Source organism: Triticum aestivum, chromosome 3D (genome assembly GCF_018294505.1).
Source record: "Triticum aestivum cultivar Chinese Spring chromosome 3D, IWGSC CS RefSeq v2.1, whole genome shotgun sequence".
In the NCBI taxonomy this organism is placed as follows: domain Eukaryota; kingdom Viridiplantae; phylum Streptophyta; class Magnoliopsida; order Poales; family Poaceae; genus Triticum; species Triticum aestivum.
Genome location: NC_057802.1, coordinates 591,993,339 through 592,021,292, shown reverse-complemented (window position 1 = coordinate 592,021,292; position 27,954 = coordinate 591,993,339). Strand labels below are relative to the sequence as shown.

Here is a 27,954-nt window from a genome sequence, read left to right as displayed (position 1 = left end):
GCGGGGGCGGACTCCTTGGCGCTCTCCGATCGACTCACGCGAAGGTGTTCCAGCGGCGGGGCGTGATCGCCCATGGTCGCCGGCTCAAACCCTAACCCTAGCGCAGCCAAACTCTAGAAGAAGTTTTTTTAAATTTGAATTGTTACATGTTCTGATTGCATGACTGAGGTGATCTTTTTTCCGGTTTTGGCATGGATAGCTAAGCCCTTCTATTATTTCTAGAGACTACTGTGTAAGCGGTCAACACTTTTTACATGTAAATGTTTTAAGATATATATCATTTCTAGCAGCCTGTGGTTCACTGAACATAAAAAGGGCTGCTTCACATATGGAATGTTTAAAAAAATGGCTTTTTTGAGCACGCGCCTAACGGAACAGTGGCATTTCTGAGCAGTGAAAAAATTTAGTGGCATAACTAAGTAGTGTAGTACAACTGATGGCAAAACTGATAAAACCCCATTAAAAAAAGGAATTCAGTTTCTAGTAGTGTATTGTAATTGAGACTTCTTTATCTTTTGTAGGAAGCAAACAGAAGGACTGCACTCACAAGGGACCATGAAGCCAGTGATCTACGTCAACTGGATATTTTAGGTTTCATTTTGTACAACTACGTCTTATTTTAGAACCTTTTGTGAAAGTCATGTATGTTTTCTTGGTGGCTATGTTTAGAACAGACTGAAGTATATGTATGTGACAACTTTTTAATGGAATAAAAAATTGTTTGGTGTACCTGATGTATGGTGTCCTGACAATTAGTACCATGTGTTAATTAAATTTGTGGTTAGCTAAACATAATGTTGGCGTAATGTTGGTCGGGAAAAGAACACACTGTCTGATTGTTGGTTGGCAAAGGCTCTTGGTAGGGCCATCGGAATGTTGGTTGGGAAAACAAATGCCGTTAGACAGTCGGTCAGGAAAGGGGCCAAAAGAAAGTTGGTTGGCAAAAAACATTAAAGAACAGTCGGTCGGGGATTAGTCTAGTTAGCCGTCAAACAGTCGGTTGGCAAAGGTATGTCGGTCGAGAAAGGCTTTTCCCTTCTGGACTTTCCCCAACAAACATGGTCGGTCGGCAATAGTTTTTCCCGACAGACTGTTTGTTGGCAGAAGTTGTTTTCCCGACCAATCTGGATGTTGGGGTTGTAGTGTTGCGGTGTAGTGATATGGCAGAAATCTCAAAGCACAAGTGGACAGCGGATACATGTACATTGTATCCGATGCACAGTAAAAAATCCATCTTTTTTCAAGAAAAATGGATCTATGAAAGAGGTGAAACAGATGTTTACATGTTGGAGTATTTAACAAAAACCCTAACATGTTTAAGGTCTCGATCCTACGTAACTACTACTTTAAAATCGTCAGCAAAACTACCAGCTGAATCTAATTTTTTTTTTCTAAAACGACCACGGATAGTGGCCGGTTTAGACGATTTAAATGCATTTACAGCAGGAGGGGCCTGCTTCTCAGGGAAGACGTGACGGTAAAGTCAACTCGATTACGTTGGACCGTTAAGTTGACCGTTATGTCTCGTGGGGGCTCACAGTCACATGTCAGCATGTACTTCCTTCTTCCTCCCCTCTTTCTCTCTTTGACAGTTTAACAAGCACCTTGTGTGCATCGGGCAGCACCACCGCACCGACATCGGCGAGCGTGCTGAGTGAGCCTTGCTTTTGCATCAGCGCTCCCGACCAAGCGGCTGGAAAACACTACCGCTCCATCCAACTACAGGGGCACGATGGCGACATGCACGCACGCCAAACGCGGAGGCGGCAAAACAAACGCACACGACTCCCACGTCCACCCTGCCAAGTCGGACTGCATGCGGAGCCAACGTCGAGCTTTTCCGTCGCCGTAGCAGATTTTCCCCGTGCCTCCGCCTGCTTTTCTCCACCACGAGAATCATCTCGGCCGTCACGCCAAGTCACGTACTCCCCCACGAAAGCTTCGCATCCATTTCCTGGAGACGACTACTAACCTGCCGTCGTTGACCACCCAGAAGAAAAAGTAAAACCTGCCGTCGTCCAGCCCACCACACAGCATCTGTCCTCCCGCCCTGCATGCCGTGAAGCTTCCAGGGCCCGCGTCGCGCCATGAGTATATATGCACACGCGCAGCTCAAAGATCATGCAGCAGCAACCTTCAGCTCTATAGCAAAGCAGAGGATCTAGGAAGCACAGGCAGGGTCAGGATCAACTACTAAAGCATCCGGCGAGAATGGTTGCCACAAAGACGGGCGAGCTGAGGGCGCTCTTCTTGTCACTGGACCGGCACGCGGACGGCAGGATCTCGGCGGCGGAGCTGCGGGGGTGCATGCGGGCGACGCTGGGCGAGGATGTGCTGGCGGAGGAGGCCGAGGCGCTGGTGGCGTCGGCGGACGCGGACGGCGACGGGCTGCTATGCGAGGCCGAGTTCCTCGAGCTGGTGCAGCAGGCGGCCTGGGCGAGCGCGGACGAGGAGAACGACGAGCTGAGGATCCGGGCGCTGAGGGGGCCGTTCGGGATGTACGAGATGGAGGGGCAGGGGTGCATCACGCCGGCCAGCCTGGGGCGGATGCTCGGCAGGCTCGGCGCCGAGCGGGGCGCCGGCGAGTGCCGCGCCATGATTTGCCGGCTCGACCTCGGTGGCGACGGCGTGCTCAGCTTCGACGAGTTCAAGATCATGATGAGCTAGAGCGCCTCACCCCGGACCCAAGCCTATACCATCTCCGTCTTGCATATAGCCCCTTCGCTCGCTCATTCATTCATTCATTCGATTGTTACATGCCTTGAGATATAGATAATATATGTGTATTTCTTGTACAACAAGCCCTTCTTCTTTCATGTATAGTTGAGGACGTGGCTACCTCTTGTACTTATATTACGTGCATATTGCACCCGATCAATATATCGTGAGTTGCATAATTCTCTACATGGTATCAGCCTTAGTCCGATCCCTTCTACCCTAGCGCGTCGCCGTTGCCTCCCAGCCGTCACTGCTTCCCACGCTACGCCCCGCGTCGCCGAGTTAGCCGCCAGCCTTCTCGCCGCTAGCCGCACGCCTTCTCGCCGCTAGCCGCACGCCTCCCGAACCCTAACCCTCGCTACCCCGCTGCCATCCACCCCCACCACCTCCCATCTACCAGAAACCCTAACCCGCCCCGGCCGCACCTAACCCTAGCCGCTGCCATGTCGGGTTCCAATCTCTCCGACCGGTCCGCCGCCTCCACTCCTCCCGTAGTGAAGCCGCCGAACCCCTTCGACTCCTCCGCCAGCTCCTCCGCCGCCACCCTTCCCGATCCCACCTACATCCGCGATGTTTCCATCGAACGTCGCGTCCCGGTGATCCTCTTCCACAAAGAGGCGAATTTTTATGCTTGGAAGACATACTTCAATCTCCTCTTTCGTGAGTATAATCTGCAGGACCACATCGACGGCACCGCCAACCTCTTCGTCCTGAACCGTGACGCCGACTGGCTGGCGAACGATGCCACCATCATTCGGTGGCTCTTCCTCACCGTGTCCAAGGACATCTTCCACACCGTCGTTCGCGACAAGGATGATGCATGCACGGTGTGGAACAAGATTGTCGGTCTCTTCACCGACAACAAGCTCCAACGGATCGTCTTCCTGCAGCAGGAGTTCTTCGGGTGTCATCAAAACGACTCCTCCGTCGACGACTACTGCATGCGCCTCAAGACCCTCTCCGACGAGCTCAATGACATCGGCTTCAAGGTGGGCGACGAGTTGCTCCTCTCCACCCTCACCGCCGGCCTCAATGAGGATCTCGGCAACGCCGCCTCCAACCTCACCCTCATGGCGAACCCTACCTATGAGCGGGTGACACGTCCCCGTCGTATCTACTTTTTCAAACACTTTTGCCCTTGTTTTGGACTCTAACTTGCATGATTTGAATGGAACTAACCCGGACTGACGCTGTTTTCAGCAGAATTGCCATGGTGTTATTTATGTGCAGAAACAAAAGTTCTCGGAATGACCTGAAACTCCACGGAGATTATTTTTGGGAATAATAAAAAATATTGGTGAAAGAATCAAGGCCAGGGGGCCCACCCCCTGTCCACGAGGGTGGGGGGCGCCCCCTGCCTCGTGGGCCCCCTGAAGCTCCACCGACCTCAACTCCAACTCCATATATTCGTGTTCGGGGAGAAAAAATCAGAGAAAAAGATTCATCGCGTTTTACGATACGGAGCCGCCGCCAAGCCCTAAACTCTCTCGGGAGGGCTGATCTGGAGTCCGTTCGGGGCTTCGGAGAGGGGAATCCGTCGCCGTCGTCATCATCAACCATCCTCCATCACCAATTTCATGATGCTCACCGCCGTGCGTGAGTAATTCCATCGTAGGCTTGCTGGACGGTGATTGGTTGGATGAGATTTATCATGTAATCGAGTTAGTTTTGTTAGGGTTTGATCCCTAGTATCTACTATGTTATGAGATTGATGTTGCTATGACTTTGCTATGCTTAATGCTTGTCACTAGGGCCCGAGTGCCATGATTTTAGATCTAAACCTATTATGTTTTCATGAATATATGTGAGTTCTTGATCCTATCTTGCAAGTCTATAGTCACCTACTATGTGTTATGATTCGGCAACCCCGAAGTGACAATAATCGCGACCACTCCAGGTGATGACCACAGTTTGAGGAGTTCATGTATTCACTATGTGTTATTGCTTTGGTCTGGTACTCTATTAAAAGGAGGCCTTAATATCCCTTAGTTTCCATTAGGACCCCGCTGCCACGGGAGGGTAGGACAAAAGATGTCATGCAAGTTCTTTTCCATAAGCACGTATGACTATATTCGGAATACATGCCTACATTACATTGATGAATTGGAGTTAATTCTGTGTCACCCTATGTTATGATTGTTACATGATGAACCGCATCCGGCATAATTATCCATCACTGATCCAATGCCTATGAGCTTTTTACATATTGTTCTCCGCTTATTTACTTTTCCGTTGCTACTGTTACAATTACTACAAAACCCAAAAATATTACTTTGCTACCGTTACCGTTACTTCCATATTACTTTGCTACTAAATACTTTGTTGCAGATACGAAGTTATCCAGGTGTGGATGAATTGACAACTCAACTGCTAATACTTGAGAATATTCTTTGGCTCCCCTTGTGTCCAATCAATAAATTTAGGTTGAATACTCTACCCTCGAAAACTGTTGCGATCCCCTATACTTGTGGGTTATCAAGACTATTTTCCTGCGTCGTTGCCGGGGAGCATAGATCTATCCTTCGAGTCGTTTGGGATTTATATCTGCTGGTCACTATGAAGAACTTGAAAGACGAGAAAACAAAAATTTATCCCTCAACTACGAGGGGAGGTAAGGAACTGCCATTTAGCTCTGCACTTGATTCACCTTCTGTTTTAAGTAAGCTTGCGACACCTAAACCTGCTTCTGCTATTCATTCTGATATGTCGCATGTTATTGATGATGCCATTTCTGCTATGCATGATGCTTATGATGAAACTACTTCTATGCTTGATACTACTGTGCCACTTGGTAAATTTCTTGACGAACAACTTGCTAGGGCTAGAGAGAATGAAATTATTGAAACTGATAATATTGATGAAAGTGATGATGAAGGCTCTCCTAATAAATATGAATTGCCTATTGTGCTTGAGGGCTATGTTATGGATGAAGAAACTAAAAGAGACTTTCTTGCTTGCAATGACACAAGTGATCTTAAGAAATTATTAGCTAAGTTGAAACAAAAAACTCTGAATGCTAGAATGAAATATGATCCTGCTTATGCTACTCCACCTATCTTTGTTACTGATAAGGATTATGAATTCTCTATTGATCCTGATATAATTACTTTGGTTGAATCTGATCCTTTCTATGGCTATGAATCTGAAACTGTTGTGGCACATCTTACTAAATTAAATGATATAGCCACCCTGTTCACTAATGATGAGAGAACTCGCTACTTTTATATCCTTAAAATATTTTTGTTCTCATTAAAAAGGGTGATGCTAAGATATGGTTTAATTCTCTTGATCCTGGTTGTGTGCGTAGTCCCCAGGATATGATTTATTACTTCTCTGCTAAATATTTCGCTGCTCATAAGAAACAAGATGCTTTAAGGGATATATATAATTTTGTGCAAATTGAAGAAGAGAGTCTCCCACAAGCTTGGGGGAGGCTTCTCCAATTACTTAATGCTTTGCCTGATCATCCTCTCAAGAAAAATGGAATACTCGATATCTTTTATAATGGACTAACCGATGCTTCCAGAGACCACCTGGATAGTTGTGCTGGTTCTATTTTCAGGGAAAGAACACCGGATGAAGCTGAAATTCTATTGAATAATATGTTGACCAATGAAAATAATTGGACACTTCCTGAGCCAACTCCTGAGCCTATTCCTAAGCCAAGTCCGAAGAAGAGGGGTGTTCTATTCCTCAGTCCCGAGGATATGCAAGAGGCAAAGAAATCTATGAAAGAAAAAAGGTATAAAAGCTGAAGATGTTAAGAATTTACCTCCTATTGAAGAAATACATGGTCTTAATTTACCGCCTGTTGAAGAAATATATGATCTTAATCCATTACCTATTGAAGAAACTCATGGTCGTGATAACCCGGCACAGGTAGTAAAGGTAAATTCTCTCTATAGATATGATAAAGCTGAAATCCCTCCTACTAAGTTTGTTAGCCAATGTTTGGATGAGTTTGATAACTTTATGGTTAAGCAAGAAGATTTTATTGCTTATTTTGGTAGACCATTAAAGCAAAATGCTTATATGATTGAACACTTGAGTGATTATATGGCTAATGTTAAAGGTGAACTTAAAATCATTAGTAAACATGCTTCTATGGTTACCACTCAAGTAGAACAAGTACTTAAAGCTCAGAATGATTTGCTCAATGAATTAAATAATAAGAATAATGACTATGCTGTTAGAGTGGCTACTAGAACTGGTAAGATGACTCAGCAACCTTTGTATCCTGAAGGCCACCCTAAGAGAATTGAGCAAGATTCTCAGAGAAATAAGATAGATGCACCTAGTCCTTCTAAAAAGAAGAAAAAGAAAAATGATAGGACTTTGCATGCTTCTAGTGAACCTATTGCTGAACCACCTGAGAATCCCAATGATATTTCTATTTCTGATGCTGAAACACAATCTGGTAATGAACATGAACCGAGTAACAATGTTAATGATGACGTTCATGTTGATGCTCAACCTAGCAATGATAATGATGTAGAAATTGAACCTGCTGTTGATCTTGATAACCCACAATCAAAGAATCAACGTTATGATAAGAGAGACTTTGTTGCTAGGAAACACGGTAAAGAAAAAGAACCATGGGTTCAGAAACCCATGCCTTTTCCTCCCAAACCATCCAAGAAAAAGGATGATGAGGATTTTGAGCGCTTTGCTGAAATGATTAGACCTATCTTTTTGCTTATGCGATTAACTGATATGCTCAAAATGAATCCTTATGCTAAGTACACGAAAGAAATTGTTACTAATAAAAGAAAGATACCGGAAGCTAAAATTTCCACCATGCTTGCTAATTATACTTTTAAGGGTGGAATACCAAAGAAACTTGGAGATCCAGGAGTACCTACTATACCATGCTCCATTAAAAGAAATTATGTTAGAACTTCTTTATGTGATCTTGGAGCCGGTGTTAGTGTTATGCCTCTCTCTTTATATCGTAGACTTGATTTGAATAAGTTGACACCTACTGAAATATCTTTGCAAATGGCCGGTAAATCAACTGCTATACCTGTCGGTATTTGTGAGGATGTGCCTGTTGTGGTTGCAAACGTTACTATTTTAACGGACTTTGTTATTCTTGATATTCCCGAGGACGATAGTATGTCTATTATTCTTGGAAGACCCTTTTTGAATACTGCAGGGGCTGTTATTGATTGCAACAAAGGCAATGTCACTTTTCATGTTAATGGTAATGAGCATACGGTACACTTTCCGAGGAAACAACCTGAAGTCCACAGTATCAATTCTATTGGAAAAATTCCATCGATTATTTTTGGAGGTTTTGAATTTCCTCTTCCTACTGTCAAGAAAGAAATATGATATTCTTATTATTGGGGATGTGCATATCCCCGTTGAGGTAACATAGTGTTATTCGAAATTTCTTCGGTTCCATGTTATTTGGAATGAGTTTGTTAACAAGACTTGATCAACCTTGTTAGTGGATTCCATTTGATGAGCATGAGATGGATGAAGTTAGAAAGCACAACCTTCTGTACCCTCCTTTTACTTTCTGTTATTTAGTTGAAATAAAGTAAAAATAGTATTTTTTCTGTCTGTTTTCTGAATTATTCGTGCAATATAAAAATACCCCGAAAATAAAAGTTCTCCAAATGCCCTGCCAATTTAATATGATTTTTTCTGGAATATTTGAGAATATCTGGCGCTGAGAACACAGCAGGGGGAGCAAGCACCTGGCCACGAGGGTCCAGGGCACGCCCCCTGCCTCGTGGGCCCACGATGGCCCCCCTCCACTTATTCCTGCACCCACACACTTCTTCTTCCTCCCAAAAAAATCACCATCCAGCTCAAGCACGAGTTCTAGCTCATTTTGCTGCGATTTTCGATCTCCTTGCTCAAAGCACCTCTCACAAAACTGCTTTGGGGGATTGTTCCTTGGTATGTGACTCCTCCATTGGTCCAATTAGTTTTTGTTCTAGTGCTTTATTCATTGCAAATTTGTGCTGCCTAGGTGACCATGTTCTTGAGCTTGCATGTCAAATTTATATGGTTCCAAGTAGTTCTAATGCATGATATAGGCTCTAGGCACTTGTAGGAGTAGTTGCTATCAATTTTGTTGAGCTTGGCTCACTTCTATTTGAAGTTACTAAAAATTTCGGAAATTTTTCAGAGGAAGAAATATGTTTAGGAAAATGTACCAAGGGGGTTCTTCAAGGAAGCAAGGATCCAGGCTTGCAATGCGTGATGCTGATGATGAACCACCAAGGGACGCCCCAGTGCGGCCTTGTGAATGGCCTTCAGAGGACTTCATGGATCAAGCAGGAATTAAGGAAGAATTTAACGCATATTTGCGTAACGCTGATCTTGTGAGCTTCGAGGCAGAAAAGTGCCGTCAGTACCACTATCTCACTAGTTCCTTTGTGAGGAGGTTTGAATTTTCATCTTCGCGCAATTCTCAAACTGTCCTGTTTGATTTTTATGAAAATTCTTATGCTATGGACTTAGAGGATTTTACCACTGCTTGCAAACTTCCACAATGGGGTAGTTCTAGTGAACCTCGCAAATCTGAATTTAGAGATTTTCTTGCTAGTATAACTGTGGGGGAATCTAGAAACATAGCACAAGCTACCATAGGGAGCATTCATTTTCCTGCTATACATTATTTTGCTCTCTTCATAGGTAGGTGCATAAATGGTAAGGATGAAGCATGTCACATGTGTGTCCCTGACCTCAGTATTCTTAGGAGTGCTGTGTTAGGAGATAAATCTTATAATTTGGGAGCCATTGTTGCACGTAGGTTGCATCATAATAGATTTAATGGAGATTTCTTTGGTGGAATTTATGCAACCCGTATAGCTAATTTTCTTGGTATAACCATACGCAAGGATGATATTGAGTTGCCTCCTGCTCATTTAGATTATGAGGCTATGGTGCGTCATCGTTTTGTTGAGAGGAACGATCAGTTCCCCCAGTACCGACTAATCTTTGACAGAGGACGCACCTATCACGTCGCTCTCCCTGCTTCTACTTTCTTTGACTTTCAGGCAAAGGGGAGATATTACATAACTAGAGAGGAGGCGGAGGAGTATAAGAGGAGGGCTGAGATAGCTCGCCTCCAAGCTGCACCCCATGATGCAATGACTGCTGCATCAGTACGACCCCAACTACAACTTTGGATATCCGCCAGGTCATCCGCCGCGATAGACCAACTTAGGCCAAAAGCCTATGCTTGGGGGGTACGTATTTCTCACCGACATTATATTTATGTTCGCACAGTCATTGCTAGATGTCGGTGCTCATACTTTTTCATTGTACTATCCATGCTAGTTTATTTTCCTTTTTATGCTTTCTTCTTGTGTGTTTAATAAACCTTAAGAAAAACAAAAAAAGTAGTAGTAGCTTTTAGTTAGTTTAATTTTCTTGCTGTAGTAATAATTAAAAGGAAAACCCAAAAATATTTCATGTTCTTCTTTTGCTTGTTGGGAGCTTTCCCGTGTAAATAGTTTTATTTCTTTTCTTTTATTGGGGGTCGATAGGAGAAGACCATGATTAAACTATTGAAGTGGCTCTTATATGCATTATTGTTGATTTAATCAAGAGCCCATATTGCCTTGTCTTCTCCTGTTTATTGAATGCTCGCAGATTCCAGCTTAGTCCGATACACGTGCACTATTATTATTATTCACATCATTCGGTCGTGCAAGTGAAAGGCAATAATGACGATATATGATGGACTGATTGAGATGAGAGAAGCTGGTATGAAATCGACCTCTCTTGTTTTTGTAAATAAGATTAGTTAGTCGTTCCTGATTCAGCCTATTATGAATAAACATGTTTGCAAGGATAATTAGAGATTATAGTTGCTTATGCCATGCTTAATTAGTTAGGAGCTTATAATGGTTTACCTTGCGTGCCAATATGCTATTAAAATGGTTGCGATGTGGTATGATATGGTGGTATCCTTCTTTGAATGATTCAAGTGACTTGATTTGGCACATGCTCACGCATGTAGTTGAAATTGTTGACACCGATTTCAGCCAAAAGTAAAATATGGCGCATAGATATTATTCAAATAAAATCATTTACATAAAGTGAAAAAAATACTGAGTTTCCAAATACGCGGATAAAAAATATCATGATGAATTTCCGCGGCGCCGCTCAATATAAAACAACAGACCCGGGAATAAAAGAGAAGAAACAATATCGTCGCATAAATTAGAGGAGACATGACTTTCATACACACACGCCATCATCAACAGCAAAATTCCAACATTGACACAAATTCAAAGTTTCATAGACGACGCTAATATTGCCAAAATGCTATATCATATTTATGAGCATTATTCTGTCATCGCTAAAAAAATATTAGCACAATAATGTTCGCGTAAAATGACATAACGCGCGATAGTGTATATAAAAGAAAAGTTTCAAGTCGTCATGAATTATATATCAGTGAAAAAATGCTTCCCCACAGTCTAAATCTGATCAAGTGCACTTATACGGAATAGCTACATACATGCATGCATATCTTATTCCATCAGCCGATCGCATGCAAGCATGCCCAAAGCCCACTCGTTATGTTGCCTAATTAAGCCCAGCTGATGGGGCATTGCCGGTAATTAGTGATTAAAAAAAAGGGGGAAAGGAGCCAGCCACGCTCCCACCTTCGTGGACATGATCCCACGATCAGAACGTGGGCAAGCGCGCGTCCAGCCGGCCCTGCACTGCCTCCCTCCGTCCCTATAAATACCAGGCCGTTCGACTGCTCTCGGGTCGCTCATTCTTCCCATCCACAATGCGCCGCTGCTGCTGCTAGCTCATCATTCATCAACCACTCGATCATTTATCCATCCATCACTCACGCACATACATACGCTGCTTCATTGCCGCCCGCCGTCCGCTCGCCATCGTCGCCGCCGGCCATCTGCTCGCCGTCGTCTACACACTCGTCGCCGGCCGTCCGCTCGCCGCCGTCGTCACCGTCCGTCCGCTCGCCGTCATCTACATACGTCACCGGCCGCACGGCTCAGCATCTGCACCGCCCACAAGCTGCTACACGCCGGCTGTGCTCGCCCGCATCACTTCCTCACACGCAAGGTGAGAATACATGGCTACCTCCTTGCTCTCTTCTTCATGCATTCCTCTTGCACCATATGTCTGAAGTAGTTGGTGTTCTACGATCGGTCCATATAGCACACCTAGTTTGGTCTCATGGGGTCTAGCACCCCTTGTTGATACAAACCATGGTTACATTATGATCATCTTGTTTTGGACTCATGAGATCATGCATCTCATGTTGATACAATTCAAGAATAAGAATATGTTCCTCCTTGTTTTGGTCTCATGGTGATCTTGCATCCCACGTTGATACAATTCAAGGATAAAATATACCCATTGATGATCCTTTTCTTTCACCGTACACCTCATATATGTCCGGTGCTACCCAAGTATTTGTGGTTGATTCGGTCTCATGGCGATCTTGATCCCATGCTGATACAAATCAAGATAATGCATAAGATGCCTAGTGATCATATATATATACATACATATATATATATATATATATATATATATATATATATATATATATATATCACTCCTCAATCCTATAATGATGTAAACTAAGTGCACACGATGCAACTAAAATTCTTCTTGTTTTGCTCTCATGGTGATCTTGCAGCTCCATGTGGATACAAGTCAAGACCAAAAATTATGCTCATCTTGTTTTGGTCTCATGGCGATCTTGCATCCCATGTTGATACAATTCAAAAATAAAAATATGTCCATCTTGATTTGGTCTCATGGTGACCTTGCATCCCATGTTGATACAAATCAAGGATAGAAATGAAAATAAACCTCATATTGATTTGGTTTCATAAAGCCCTATGTTGTTGGAAATGCAGGCATATTTCTTCCATATAAGTTATAGCCTGTCTAGATCCCTAAATGCAGTCATTGTTGCATCATGTGGTGCTAGTTATGTAATCATGAAGCAAAGACCAAAAAAATGATAATAGTTGCATGCCATCTGCCTAGGTAACTTCATCATGTCCATGCGAAACATAAATCGATATATACTTCTGTTTGGTTACACTACGAGCATACAGTTTGTGCTACGTTGGTGATAATACAAGCAAGAAGAAACCACCATACTTCATTTGGTTGTGCTACACATGGGCACGATGTTGCTACATGATGTTAGTACTAATACAAGTGAAGTGAAACTTCATACAAATATTCTCATGCACCGCAAATCCGAAGTCATATAAATATTTGACTAGATTCACTTAGTCGCATGCCCATATATGACATGTTTGAGACTAGCAAAACTAGTATTTAAGCATAACCCATATGTCATAAAATAATCTCTCATACAGATTAAAATTAAATCATGCATTCCTTTCATATAGGTGAATGCATCCACAAAACTAAAAGATAATTAGGGTCATAGCCCATGTCACTTGCACTAAACATAACATAGTGCGATTGAATATGTGATCACCAAATTCCATATAGCCAGTCGCATATGATGGCTCGGTGCAACGCTATACACGTTGCTATAAAGTGAATCAAATATTCCGCCATTTCAGACATGCACATAGAATTCACATGCATGTCAGAATTAACTCATGAAAAGAGTTATGCCCTATATTGCACACACGCCCGTTAGCCCGGCTAGTTAACCATTAAATAGATTCTCATATAAATAAAAAGGACAACCACCATATGTTCACGATGGTTAATGAGCTAGGCATGAACGTGCTATATGAATGGGCATTGTCAAATCATGAATGTTATGCAACGCATATGTTAGCATAGACGAAGTTGAAGGCTCCCCGAGCACGCCGACGTCGAAGACAGCGAGGAGGACTTTTCTTTCTACATTTTGTAGTCTTCTTTTATTTCTACATTTTGTAGTACTCATGTGTTGTGATGCTATATAATAGATATGTTGGAATTCTTAATCAGGGGTTTTCTCTTCGGAGATGTAATTAACAGAATTTTGTAAACGTAAGAGTTCTGAAAATAAAGTACCTGCAACGTTTGATCATATTTTTATTGTATGCATTTACGCATTTAAATTATTCACTCTGTATCAATGACGTGGACGCGTGTTCTTACGCACGCCATTTTCCCGTCATCAGAAACAAATCAACATAGCCTTCATGACATTTATGTTCATGGTGGATTATATCCTACTTATGCTTGCACTCAATGTTTATTAATTTTAATGCATGTTCATGACTGTTGTCGCTCTCTAGTTGGTCGCTTCCCAGTCTTTTGCTAGCCTTCACTTGTACTAAGCGGGAGTACTGCTTGTGCATCCAATCCCTTAAACCCCAAAGTTATTCCATATGAGTCCACTATACCTTCCTATATATACGGTATCTACCTGTGGTTCCAAGTAAATTTGTATGTGTCAAACTCTAAACCTTCAAATGAAATTCTGTTTTGTATGCTCCAATAGCTCATGTATCAACTAGGGTTGTCTTTATCTTCCATGTTAGGCGGGTTATTCTCAAGAGGAGTGGACTTCGCTCCTCACTCACGAGAAAATGGCTGGTCACCGGGATGCCCAGTCCCATGCTTTATGCAAATCAAATCAAAATAATTGCAAACAAAACTCCCACTGGGACTGTTGTTAGTTGGAGGCACTCGTTGTTTTGAGCAAGCCATGGATTGATGCTTGTTGGTGGAGGGGGAGTATAAACTTTACCATTCTGTTTGGGAACCGCCTATAATGTGTGTAGCATGGAGATATCGCCATCTCTTGGTTGTTATGTTGACAATGAAAGTATGCCGCTCAAAATATTATTTATTTCTATTTTAAAATCGAGCTCTGGCACCTCTACAAATCCCTGCTTCCCTCTGTGAAGGGCCTATCTATTTACTTTTATGTTGAGTCATCACCCTCTTATTAAAAAGCACCAGCTGGAGAGCACCGCTGTCATTTGCACCCATTACTATTAATTTATAATTGGGTATGACTATGACTGGATCTATTTTACCATGAATTACAATGTTTAGTCAGTCCTTGATCTTTAAAGGTGCTCTGCATTTATGTTTTGCGGTCTCCGAAAGGGCTAGCGAGATACCATCTTGTTCTATCGTATCATGATTGTTTTGAGAAAGTGTTGTCCTCCAAGATTTATTATTATTGCTCGCTAGTTGATTATGCCATTGACATGAGTAAACATGAGACCGAAGTGTTATTGTGAATATGGCTAGTTCATAATCTTTGCTGAAAACTTGAATACTGGCTTTACATATTTACAACAACAAGAGCAAACAGAGTTTGTAAAGGTTTTTCTTTATCATTTTCAGTTTATCAACTGAATTGCTTGAGGACAAGCAAAGGTTTAAGCTTGGGGGAGTTGATACGTCTCCGTCGTATCTACTTTTCCAAACACTTTTGCCCTTGTTTTGGACTCTAACTTGCATGATTTGAATGGAACTAACCCGGACTGACGCTGTTTTCAGCAGAATTGCCATGGTGTTATTTATCTGCAGAAACAAAAGTTCTCGGAATGACCTGAAACTCCACAGAGATTATTTTTGGAAATAATAAAAAATATTGGCGAAAGAATCAAGGCTAGGGGGCCGACCACCTGTCCACGAGGATGGGGGCGCGCCTGCCCCCCTGGAGGGTAGGACAAAAGACGTCATGCAAGTTCTTTTCCATAAGCACACATGACTATATTCGGAATACATGCCTACATTACATTGATGAATTGGAGCTAGTTCTGTGTCACCCTATGTTATGATTGTTACATGATGAACCGCATCCGGCATAATTCTCCATCACCGATCCAATGCCTACGAGCTTTTCACATATTGTTCTCCGCTTATTTACTTTTCCGTTGCTACTGTTACAATTACTACAAAACCCAAAAATATTACTTTGCTACCGCTACCGTTACTTCCATATTACTTTGCTACTAAATACTTTGCTGCAGATACTAAGTTATCTAGATGTGGTTGAATTGACAACTCAACTGCTAATACTTGAGAATATTCTTTGGCTCCCCTTGTGTCGAATCAATAAATTTGAGTTGAATACTCTACCCTCGAAAACTGTTGGGATCCCCTATACTTGTGGGTTATCAGCGGGCGGTGGCTTATCTTCGTCTCGAGGAACGCCGGTTGAAGCATCTTCGCTCCCGTGCCGTTCACACTGCCTTCGCCGCCAGCTACGCGCGCGGTGGCCCTCCGCCCTCGGGTGCGCCCCCGGCTTTCCAGCGCCGTTCCAGGCGCCCCGGCCACCGGCTCCTCTAGCGCAGCACGGCACCTATGGCGCCCCGTACCAGCAGCGGCCTCCGGCCCCTGCCGCGGCTGCGGCTCTTCCCTAACACTTGCCGCAACAGCAGCCGCACCAGAGGCGCCGTGGCCACGGCAAAGGCCAACAGCAGCAGCAACAGCCGCGCGCCGGGCCCGTCCAACAGCAACCGACGCCGCCTTGGGGGGTGGCCACAACCCCTGGACCGGGTTTGTGCACGCCTACACTATACCCGTGCCCCCCCCCCCCCGCCGCTCCAAGCCTCCTTGGGCCCGGTCCCTCCGGCCATCAGGCCTTCTTCGTCGGTCAGCAATTCGGTCCGGTCGCTCGACCAACCTACTACGCTCCTGCTCCAGTTGGCTATGGCGGGCCAACTGCTAGCACTGGCGTGACCGGCTACTCGGGCTACCCCGCGCCGGTCTCTTATGATCCAGCCCTGCTTGCTGCACTTCACCAACAGCCTCCGACCGGGGCTTATTCCGGCGGTTGCGATTGGTTTATGGACACCGGTGCATCTTCGCACATGGCCGCTTACCCGGGTAACCTCTCCTCCGCGTCTCCTATTCACACTTCCTCCCGTATCATTGTTGGTAATGGTGCTGGTCTTCCTATCACTCATATTGGTTCCACAAATTTTCCCTCAAACTCTAGACCACTTTATCTTAATAATGTTCTCGTGTCTCCTGAGCTTATTCAGAATTTAGTTTGTGTTCGTAAACTTTCTCGTGATGACTCTGTAACTGTGGAATTTGACGAAGTTGGTTTCTCTATTAAGGACGCCCTCACCCGGATGGTTCTTCACCGCTGTGACAGTCCCGGCGATACATACTCCGTCCAGCCTCCATCATCTTCACATGCTGGACCAGTTGCACTCTCCGCCGGCGTTGATCTTTGGCACGCCCGTCTCGGTCATCCTAGCTCCACTGCTCTTCGTCAAATTATTAGGGATTTTTCTTTTACATGTAATAAAACGGATGCGCAATCTTGTCACGCATGCCGTCTGGGCAAACATGTTCGCCTTCCCTTTAGTGCTTCATCTACAGTTGCGTCGTTACCTTTTGGGTTAATTCATAGTGATGTCTGGACCTCTCCTGTTGCTAGTAACACTGGTTTTTCATATTAGCTCGTTATTTTGGATGACTTTTCTCACTTTGTGTGGACCTTTCCATTACGTAAGAAGTCTGAAGTTGCTGCTACTCTTACGGCCTTCTACTCTTACGTGTCTATGCAATTCGGTCGTCCCATTCTAGCTTTGCAAACTGACAACGGGAAAGAATTCGACAACACCACCATCCGCAATCTTCTCTCCACACATGGCACTGTTTTTCGTCTTACATGTCCATACACTTCACAGCAGAACGGTCGGGCGGAACGCATTCTTCGCACTCTTAACGATTGCGTCTGTACCCACCTCTTCCACGCATACATGCCACCTCACTTCTGGCCCGACGCTCTCGCTACTGCCACCCTCCTCATTAACCTTCGTCCTTGTCGCACCCGGTGGAACTTTACACCTCACCACGTCCTCTTTGGGTCTCCTCCTTCATATGACGGTCTTCGTATTTTCGGTTGTCTTTGTTATCCTAGTATTGCCGCCACCTCTCCTCATAAACTCGCTCTTCGTTCCCTTCCGTGTGTCTTCCTCGGTTACCCGGCTAACACCAAGGGCTATAGATGCTATGATCCGGTTTCCCACCGTGTCATCACATCCCGACATGTTTATTTTGACGAGTTGTGTTTTCCTTTTAAACAGGAACAGCAGGAGGCTTCTACATCGGCGCGCAGCCCCTCTCTGGCCGACCCTGTCCGCCCTGGCTTCGCCCAACGGCGTAGGGCGCCCCCTGGACGCGTGGCACTCCGGCTCCTGCCCGCTGCTTCGCCAGGCTCACCGGCCTCCGAGCCGGCCACCACGCCGGCCTCTCCGGCTGCTTCATCGCCGGGTCCCGCGCCGGCCTCCGAGCCGGCCTCCCCGGCCCCTTCTTCGCCAGTTTCTGGCCCGCCCTCGCCAGTCTCACTGGCCTCGCTGGCCTCGCTGGCTGCTACGCCGGCTTGGTCGCCGGGATCGCCAGCTTCTGCCCCGGGCATGTCGTCGGCCTCTTCGCAGCCGGGCATGTCGCCGGCTTCTTCACCGCCGGGACTGGCGCCGGCACCGGTGGTTGCTGTGGTGCCACCGCCCGCTGGCCCTGTCACTCGCTCGCGCCTGGGTGTCCATCGGCCGAGCACTCGCTACCCTCCGGATGAGTACACCTGTGTGGCTTCGACGTCTCGCTCGTCACCGTCACCCCTGCCGACCTCCGCCCGTTCCGTGCTTCGCGACCCCATGTGGTTCGCCGCGATGAATGAGGAATTTGACGCATTGCAGCGCAATCACACTTGGCAGCTCGTCCCCCGTCCTTCTCAGGCTAACATCATTATCGGGAAGTGGGTGTTCAAGCACAAGTTTCATCCGGATGGTACTCTTGACCGACACAAGGCTTGTTGGGTCGTTCGGGGCTTTCGTCAACGAGCAGGTGTTGACTTCACCGACACTTTCGCCCCGGTTGTCAAACCCGGGACGATTCGGACTGTTCTTCAGCTAGCGGTCTCTCGCTCCTGGCCTGTGCACCAGATGGATGTTTCGAATGCTTTTCTTCATGGTCATCTTGAGGAACAGGTATTCTGTCAGCAGCCGACTGGGTTCATTGATGAGTCTTCTCCGGATCATGTGTGCTTGCTCTCTCGGTCTTTGTACGGGCTCAGCGCGCGTGGTACCAGCGCATCGCAGCATTTCTTACTCAGCTTGGCTTCCGCCCCACTCGCTCCGATGCCTCACTGTTTGTCTACCACCAGGGTGATGCTACTGCTTTCCTGCTGCTCTATGTCGATGACATCATCTTGACAGCATGCTCGACTGCCCTTCTTCGACAGCTCACTGATCGTCTTCGTGCTGAGTTTGCCATTAAGGACTTAGGTCCTCTGCACTATTTCCTCGGGATCGAGGTTATTCGTCGAGCAGGTGGCTTTTTTCTTCAGCAGCGGAAGTATGCTCATGAGCTTCTGGACCGTGCGGGATGCTTAACTGCAAACCGGCTGCCACACCTGTCGATACGAAGGCCAAGCTCTCTGCTACAGATGGTTCTCCTGCTTCAGATGCTCCGTTCTATAGGTCGATTGTTGGTGCTCTTCAGTACCTCACTCTTACTCATCCGGAGCTCCAGTATGCTGTGCAGCAGGTGTGCCTCCATATGCATGCTCCTTGTGATGCTCACTGGACCGCGGTCAAGCGCATACTGCGCTATATCCGTGGCACCTTGGATCTTGGGTTGTCACTTCAGGCTTCGTCCTCTCTAGACCTGACGGCTTATTCTGACGCCAATTGGGTCGGATGCCCTGACACGCGCCGCTCGACTTCTGGTTCTTGCGTCTACCTTGGACCATCACTCATATCCTGGTCATCCAAGCGGCAGCCTGTTGTCTCCCGCTCTAGTGCTGAAGCGGAGTACCGCGCCATTGCCAACGTCGTCGCCGAGTGTTCCTGGCTTCGTCAGCTTCTGCATGAGCTCTTGTCTCTGGTTGACAAGGCCACGATTGTCTACTGTGACAACGTTTCTGCAGTCTACCTCTCCGCCAACCCGGTTCATCATCGACGCACGAAGCACATTGAGATTGATATCCACTTTGTTCGGGAACAGGTAGCTCTTGGTCATGTACGCGTGTTACATGTCCCTACGTCCCAATAGTTCGCTGACATCATGACCAAGGGCTTGTCTACCGCGTCCTTTGAGGAGTTCTGATCCAGTCTTTGCGTCGACCATGGTGCCGCTTCGACTGCGGGGGGGGGGGGGGGGGGGGGGGGGTGGTGAGATGTAGATAATACATGTGTATTTCTTGTACAACAAGCCCTCCTCCTTCCATGCATAGTTGAGGACGTGGCCACCTCCTGTACTTATATATACGTGCATATTGCACCCGATCAATATATCGTGAGTTGCATAATTCTCTACAACATGGTAGTAGTACAAAATTTGTAGTGATAATGCACAGACAGTAATTGTTCTATGTGAATACTGTTGGTCTCGATCGATTGTCGGTGCTCTCGGAATTGGATTCTGGGTTCCTCGAGGAATTCAGATGCCGGAAATGACTGGAAAACGTGACTGTGAAGCGGCTCACTTGTCATCCTCGGCTCCAAACCCTTTTTCGGTAGTCAGGGGACCAACCACTAGGGGATTCAATCCACCCAGGGAATGGGTGATCCCTACTCCCTCATCCAATCCATGTAGGAATTAAACCTCTAGATCCCCTCAATTCCTCCCTCAACTGATCATGTTCGGTTAAACCCCTCCCAGCAGGTAGCCGCTGTAGCCGAGTTCACATTGGGCTTCGCCGCCACCGAGAGTACGCCTCAGGTCGCGTACGAACAGATGGGCCGGGGTACCCCGGCAAATGTGATACCTATGGACCCTCTTGGATTGAGCAGGGAACCCCGCGTCTATGGGCGTAACCGAACAAGCACTTGGAGGGTTGCATATGACAGTTTTTCAATTAAAAATCTAGGAGTAACCAAATACACGCTCGGGTTATATGTTTTACACTTGAGAGTCATAGCACCCAATATACCAAAACACATAAGAAAAAGGTTCCTACTATATTATTTAGGCACAGATATGTGTAAGTTACCTAAAAATTATTTAGGGCCACTATTCAATTTTCTATGCCGGAAGACTAAGATCCAACCGCATCTTTTTTTTCTTCTTCCTCCAGTTTTTTTTTTTTGACCGACCGTTCCTCCTTCCACAAAACCGACTTACCCAAATTGCACATTCAATGAACTTACATTTTTTTAAGAAAAAGAGAGCCTTGCTCTCTGATTTCTATTAAAGAAATTATTTGGTTAGTATCTTACAAACTAACTCCCACCAGCAACTACAACAAAGTTAAAAACATCATCAAACCAAGCGGCAAAACATCTGAAAGAAAACCAGCGCACCAAATGAAGAACCTAGACTCCAATGCCAAAAACAAGGGCAGACACAAACATATTATACAAACCACCAAAGTTTTAAATTCAACAACATTAGAAACTACCAGCACAAAACCTAGAGCCAAACCACAACTATAAATACAGAAGATAAATTCAAGGCAGACATCATTATCCATGGGAAAGACATCACCAAGCAAAAGTCTGCTTCCAGCAAAACTCAAAAGCATCAGTCCAGCATCAGCCACTGATCCCTAAGAACTCCTAGTCTCCACCCTTGTGAAGCTCTATACACCTCATTTGCAACATGCTCTATGATTCTTGCCCCAGCATCAACACCCTTTGATTTTCCTCATTTATCTACAGAATGGCCCAAGAAGATATCCAGTGATATATCAGTTTGTTGAGAATAATAGGATCATAATTGCGGCGGAGGAGAAGCGGCGTGGAGCTCGGGTGTAGCATTGGAGGAGACGGAGTGGTCGAGTTCCAGAAGGGTAGAGAAAGATGGGAGGATGGATCATGGATGCATGGGGTCCGGGATGAGTTTTGGATGGCCGGGGGTGTCGGAGTCCCGCATGGCTACTGTTCGGACTTTCGCAAAAGCCTCCCACGTTTGTTTTGACTTTGCAGAAAATGCGTTCGGCTCAATCGGCAGACCGATACAGACCCTTGTTCAAAGGCTACACACGTTCGGAGGTCCGAACGGTTGTGGCCGGTGGTTCGCTTTGGAGATACCCTAACGAAACCAAGCAAACCTATCTCGGAAATCACGCACAATTATTGAGCGGAGGCAAGTGAAATGTGTACGCGTTGCATCAACGCTCCCAACCAAACAATTGAAAAAAATACAATTGCTCAATGCAACAGCAGTGGCAAGATGCTGAAATGACATGGAATGAATTTGCTTACGAACCCACGCACGCGAACGCGGGGGCGGCCAGAAGACTACACGCGTCGCCAACCGACGCCGACACCTTTTGCCAAGTCGGACCGCACGGACGCGAAACCAACACTCATCTTTTCGGAAAAAAAAACACACACATCTTTCCGGCTTTTCCTCTCCCGGATCGAAGCAACAGATTTCGCCGCTTCATTCCCCGCGCGCTTTTCTTCGTTTCTCGAATTAATCGACACACGGACGCCACGCGAAAGCTTGGAATCCATTTCCTTGAGAATACTGACTTGCATGCCGTGGTTGACCAGTGACCACCCAGACCAGAAGAATAATAACCCCCAGTCCAACCCGCGACGCGGCATGTCCGCGACGACCACGGCATCTCTCCTCATGTCGTGAAGCTTCCAAGGACAGGCAGCGTCGTGCCTAGAGTATATATGCACACCCGCACCTGAGGATCATGCACCAGAGGATCTAGGAAGCCCAGGCAGGATCAAGATCAGCTACTAAAGTCTTTACAACCTCTCTAGCCTCGACCATCCGGCATGGTTATGTCAAAATCGGGCGAGCAGAGGGCGCTGTTCGCGTCGCTGGACAGGGACGCCGACGCCGATGAGCTAGCTACCTAGCGCCTGGACCCAAGCATATACTCCTATTATCGTCTTGCATATAGAAGCTCCTTCGCTCGTTCATTCGTTCGTTCATTCATTCATTTGATTGTTATATATATAGTCCTAGTACAAATTTGTAACGATGATGCACAGTCATTGATCTATTGTCGATACTCTTGTAATTGGATTTTGTGTTTCTTGAGGAATTCACATGCCCGAAATGAATGGAAAATGTGAATGTGAAAGGGTCGACTTGTCATCCTGGGCTCCAAACCCTTTAGAGGGATGCAGGACCTGCTATTTCATTCACGAGGGAGTAACCGAATATCCGCTAGTGTTATACAGTATTGTTCCGATTTCAGACTCATAGCATCCAAATAACAAAACACATCCAAATGGTCCCTACTAAATTATTTAGGGACCGGCTATACTTATGTTGCCTGAAAGGTTATTTTGGGTAAGTAAATTTTCTAGGCCTGCTAATTTAAGATTCAACTTTCTTCTTCCTCCAACGTTCTTCCTCGTCTGACCGTTCCACCTCCCATAAAATTGACTTAACCTAATTGCAAATTCAATGCAATTACATTTTTGAAGCAAAAGAGAGCCTTCCTCTTTGATTTCTATTAAAGAAACCATCTGATTCATTTCTTACAAACTAACACCACCAAAAAAATTAGTAAAGCTAAAACATCATCAAACCAAGCGGCAAAACATTTGAAAGAAAACCAGCTCACCGGATGAAGAATCTAGCCTCCAACGCCACAACAAGGGTGGACACAAACATTACAAAAAATACCAGAGTTATAAACTCAGTAACATTAGAAACTACCAGCACCAAACTAGAGCAAATACAAAAGCGGACATCAACATTTAGGGGACAGACATCACCAAGCAAAGTTCAGCCTCCAAAAAAATTCCAAAGGACTAGTCTAGCATAAGCCACTGATTCCCGAGAACTCTTGGTTTACACCTCATTTGCCGCATGCTCTATGACTCTTACCCCCAGCATCAGCACCCTTCGATTTTCCTTATCTACAGAATGGCCCAATAAGATATCCAACGACTTATCAATTTGAGGAGAATAATAGGATCTTATTTATGTTTTCTCTCAAACACAATATTCTTCATGCATCTCCATATAGTCCAGAACAATGCAGAAGCCACCAACAATAGCCGATTCTTATTTATCTTTGAAAAACATATAATCCAAACACGAAAACAAGTGATTAAGCTGCCAGGAAATTTTTTCAAATCGAAAGCACATTTGAACAAACTCCAAACCATTTAGCAACTAAGCATTTGAAACAAAAAGATGAACAATACCACAAAAAGCACAACATTTGTTTACCTATTCAACCTCCCATCAGAAAATTGTCTCTGGTTAATATCCTCTTCTTAACCATCAGCCATGAAACAGTTTAGTTTTAGGAGCAACTTTTATTTTCCACATACATTTCTGTTGGAAGCCATCTACAATAACAAGTTGTCTGTACAAAGATTTTATATGAAGACACCATCAGACATCAACATCCACCAGATGGTATCTATTTTGTTAGACATATTAATTTAATCAAGACGCACAAGGCGATTGTAGAGATCACAACTTTAAATATTTTTGTTTTAACTTTCACTTTTATGACGCATATAACTGGTTTGCGTTTTTTTTCCGCCTTATTCCACCTAATCAACGATAAAGTGGGGTTATTTAGTAAAACAATACGAAACATTGAACTTGTGAATTAATTGAAAGCAAAAGGGTATAAAGATTTCTAAAACAACTTCAAGTAATTTTTCCTATTAAATCAATAATGTAAATGCAAAAAAAAAAAATTTGGACGCCCACCTTGAGGCTCGAACCAAAGACCACAAGGTTAAGAGCCTTGGTCTCTACCGACTGAGCTAGACGGGCAATTTGTTCAAAAATCAAAACATTTGTTTACCTATTCAACCTCTCATAATAAAATTGTCTTTGGTTAATATGCTCTTCTTAACCATCAGCCATAAAACACTTTAATTTTAGGAGAAACTTTTATTTTCCACATACATTTCTGTTGGAAGCCATTGTCTACAATAACAAGTTGTATGTACAAAGATTTTATATGAAGGCACCATCAGACGTCAACATTCACCAGATGGTATCTTTTTTGTTGGACATTTTAATTTAATCAAGACGCAAAAGACGATTATAGAGATCACAACTTTAATATTTTCGTTTTAACTTTCACTTTTATGACGCATATAACCGGTTTGCATTTTTTCCGCCTTATTCCACCTAATCAACGATAAAGTGGGGTTATTTAGTAAAACAATACGAAACATTGAACTTGTGAATTAATTTAAAGCAAAAGGGTAGAAAGTTTTTTAAAACAACTTCAACTATTTTTTTCCTAGTAAGTCAATATGTAAAAATGCAAAAAAAAAAATAGGATAACAAGTTGTCCGTGCAAATATTTTATATGAAGACACCATCAGATGTCAACATTCACCAGATGGTATCTTTTTTGTTGGACATTTTAATTTAATCAAGACGCAAAAGGTGACTATAGAGATCACAACTTTAAATATTTTCATTTTAAGTTTCACTTTTATGACGCATATAAACGGTTTGCATTTTTTTTCCGCCTTATTCCACCTAATCAATGATAAAGTGGGGTTATTTAGTAAAACAATACGAAACATTGAACTTGTGAATTAATTTAAAGCAAAAGCGTAGAAAGTTTTTAAAAACAACTTCAACTATTTTTTTCCTAGTAAGTCAATATGTAAAAATGCAAAAAAATAATATAGGATAACAAGTTGTCTGTGCAAAAAAACTTTATGTAGATTTTATATGAAGACACCATCAGACGTCAACATTCACCAGATGGTATCTTTTTTGTTGGACATTTTAATTTAATCAAGACGCAGAAGGCGACTATAGAGATCACAACTTTAAATATTTTCGTTTTAACTTTTACTTTTATGACGCATATAAAAGGTTTGCATTTTTTTTCCGCCTTATTCCACCTAATCAAAGATAAAGTGGGGTTATTTAGTAAAACAATGCGAAACATTCAACTTGTGAATTAATTTAAAGCAAAAGGGTAGAAAGTTTTTTAAAACAACTTCAACTTTTTTTCCTAGTAAATCAATATGTAAAAATGCAAAAAAATAATATAGAACGCCCACCTTGGGGCTCGTACCCAAGACCACAATGTTAAGAGCCTTTCAATTTTCGAAATTATAAAATATATATTAAGGAATGTTTTAAGTGATGTGTACTATAAACGGAAGGTCGCCATTGGCCACGTACCCAAATCAACTCACATACACTGTATAGGTTTTTTCACCAATATCAGCTGGCGATGCCAGCATAAAGTACTAGACGCGGAAGGTCCCCATTGGGAAGCTTTTTGAGCAGACGAACACCGAATAGCAGGTGGCCGCAAGTAGGCACCAACCGAGGTGGCCAACGCACCGGCGGAGAGCTCTGTGTAATATAGTGTGCCAACCGAGCTAGGAATAGGATCCTAGCCTCCTGACTTTTCATGGCTTTTTAGGTCGACATGTTAATTAGCTATGCTAGTTAGGTCTATAGTCACAAGTCTCAACGGTGATGGTCAGGATGAACTATATATATTGGCCCTGCTTGATGACGATTCATAAAAAAGCATGCAGGTTGCTGCAAGGATCCAACATATTCGGTCTGTGTCAGCAGGGGACGTTGCCGAATGCTGACTGGTGGAATGCTGCATTGCTTGTATACCACAGTACTAATGTTTGGTTTTACTACAGCACATGTATTGCCTAATCCATCCATCCTACAGGTACAGCACTTCCATTCCATTTAGGAGGTGTTTGGTTCGCTGGATGGTAACGCAAACGGTAAGGGTATCAGGTCGCAGCGGGATCGAAGGTGTAACGATCCATGTGAGGTTTTGTTTGGGCCAGAGTAGTAACGTTATCAACTTACTTCACAGTGTTTGTTTCGGCACTGTAATGTGAATACATCAGAAGCGTGTTGTATAATTTCACGTACAGATCTTGGGTGGGGTGATACCGGATGAGTATGACGACGTGGACAAAAGAATAGCCGGTGGTGACCGGCGGCTGCTGCTGCTCCTCGCTCTGGTTTTTGAAAGGAACGAGGTCGGATGATGGGCTATCCATGCTCCTCGCGGGTATATCTGGGGCCGGGGAGAAAATAAGGGGCGGAGGTGAAGGCGACCTTGGGAAGACGGGGCATGGTGGGAGGCGGAAGTGGAGATGGACCTGGGGCGGGGGAATTTCCGGTGAGAAGATTGGGGTTCGCCAAGGAGGGGTTCGCTCCGGGGCTCGCTCGGCTGGTAACGCAATGCGTTAATGGAGGGGTTCGGGCGCAATCAGTTGAAGACTACAATGGGATCTGTTTACCTGCGAAAAAACGAGTCAAGAAAGAGGTAAGGGCCAGGTCAGAGACGGAACAGGCATTCAAAGCAACCGAACCATAGATCCAGCTTTGCAGGACAAGCATAACGAAAGTAAGCATTTGGCTGACATGCCAGCCTCGAAGAAGCGCCTCACCGCGCTCCTCATGTAGGAGGTGCCTTCCCTCACGTTCATCCTCTCCCTGATCCTCTCCTGCAGGCTGCTCAGCTGGTAGTCGCCGTTTAGCACAGCCGCCAGCTGCACGGTCTCCTGCTGGAACGAGCTCAGCTTCGCCTTCCTCGTTCGCCTCCGTCTGCCGGTTCCTCGTCGGCGTCGGGAGTTCCTCTGCACATTTCGTAACTTATATGGATAAGCAAACTACTCATAGACAGAGTACAAAGCAAGCCAGGTGGCAATACCATGTCGTATGCTGAGCTTGACAAATTACCTGGGCGCGCAGTCTGTCCTCGGTTGAGTTCTGATTTGCACGACGCCTTCGAAGGTCCCAGCCCACGCGTCCCTTTTGGTCAGGAAATCCTGTGGCAGGTTGAACAGCTTCTGCACAGTTGCGGGGATCAAAGAATGCTCGAATTGCGAGGTCGGGGTTGGACTTCCATTCGGCCCATGCATAACTGAAACCGAAACAGATATCAGCAATGAATGTACATCGAGCAAATCTAGCATCCGTTTTCATATATTAACAAAGAAGTGCTGACTGACCTGTTCCCTTCTCAATCCATGGAGAGATCAAGATGGCCGGGACACGCACCCCAACCTATTGAACGTGAAGTTATATGGGGGCGGGCCAACAATGTTGTCGGGGCTAGGAACACCGTCGACGGGCGTGGGCACATGGTCTAAGAACCCGCCATGCTCATCATAGGTGAGGACCATGAGCGTCTCATTCCACTGGGGACTGGCACGCAACGTAATAGATCAATAACTCCAATCCCAGTAGGCAGGCAGAGTATTGAGATTGAGGCAACAAACTTGAGAACGGAGTGCGGGATCGTCCACCCCCTCCATGGGAGGAGAGATGGCGTGGTCGTCGTGGACATGTCGTGTCGCGGGTTTCACTGAGGGTTATTCTTCTGGTCTGGGTGGTTAACCATGGAAGGTCAGTACACTACTA

At 44.9% G+C, this 27,954-nt stretch overlaps 1 protein-coding gene and 1 pseudogene across 1 annotated transcript; one reads left to right on the top strand and one right to left on the bottom strand.

Annotated features, from left to right (window-relative positions):
- Positions 1–2,132: 2,132 nt before the first annotated feature.
- On the top strand, positions 2,133–2,864 carry LOC123075728 (probable calcium-binding protein CML31). Its single transcript, XM_044498266.1, has one exon. It carries the CDS (start codon positions 2,212–2,214, stop codon positions 2,665–2,667), a length of 456 nt encoding a protein of 151 aa, XP_044354201.1. The 5' UTR covers positions 2,133–2,211; the 3' UTR covers positions 2,668–2,864.
- A 24,021-nt stretch (positions 2,865–26,885) lies between these two features.
- On the bottom strand, positions 26,886–27,746 carry LOC123076605 (non-specific phospholipase C2-like; annotated as a pseudogene).
- Positions 27,747–27,954: the final 208 nt, after the last annotated feature.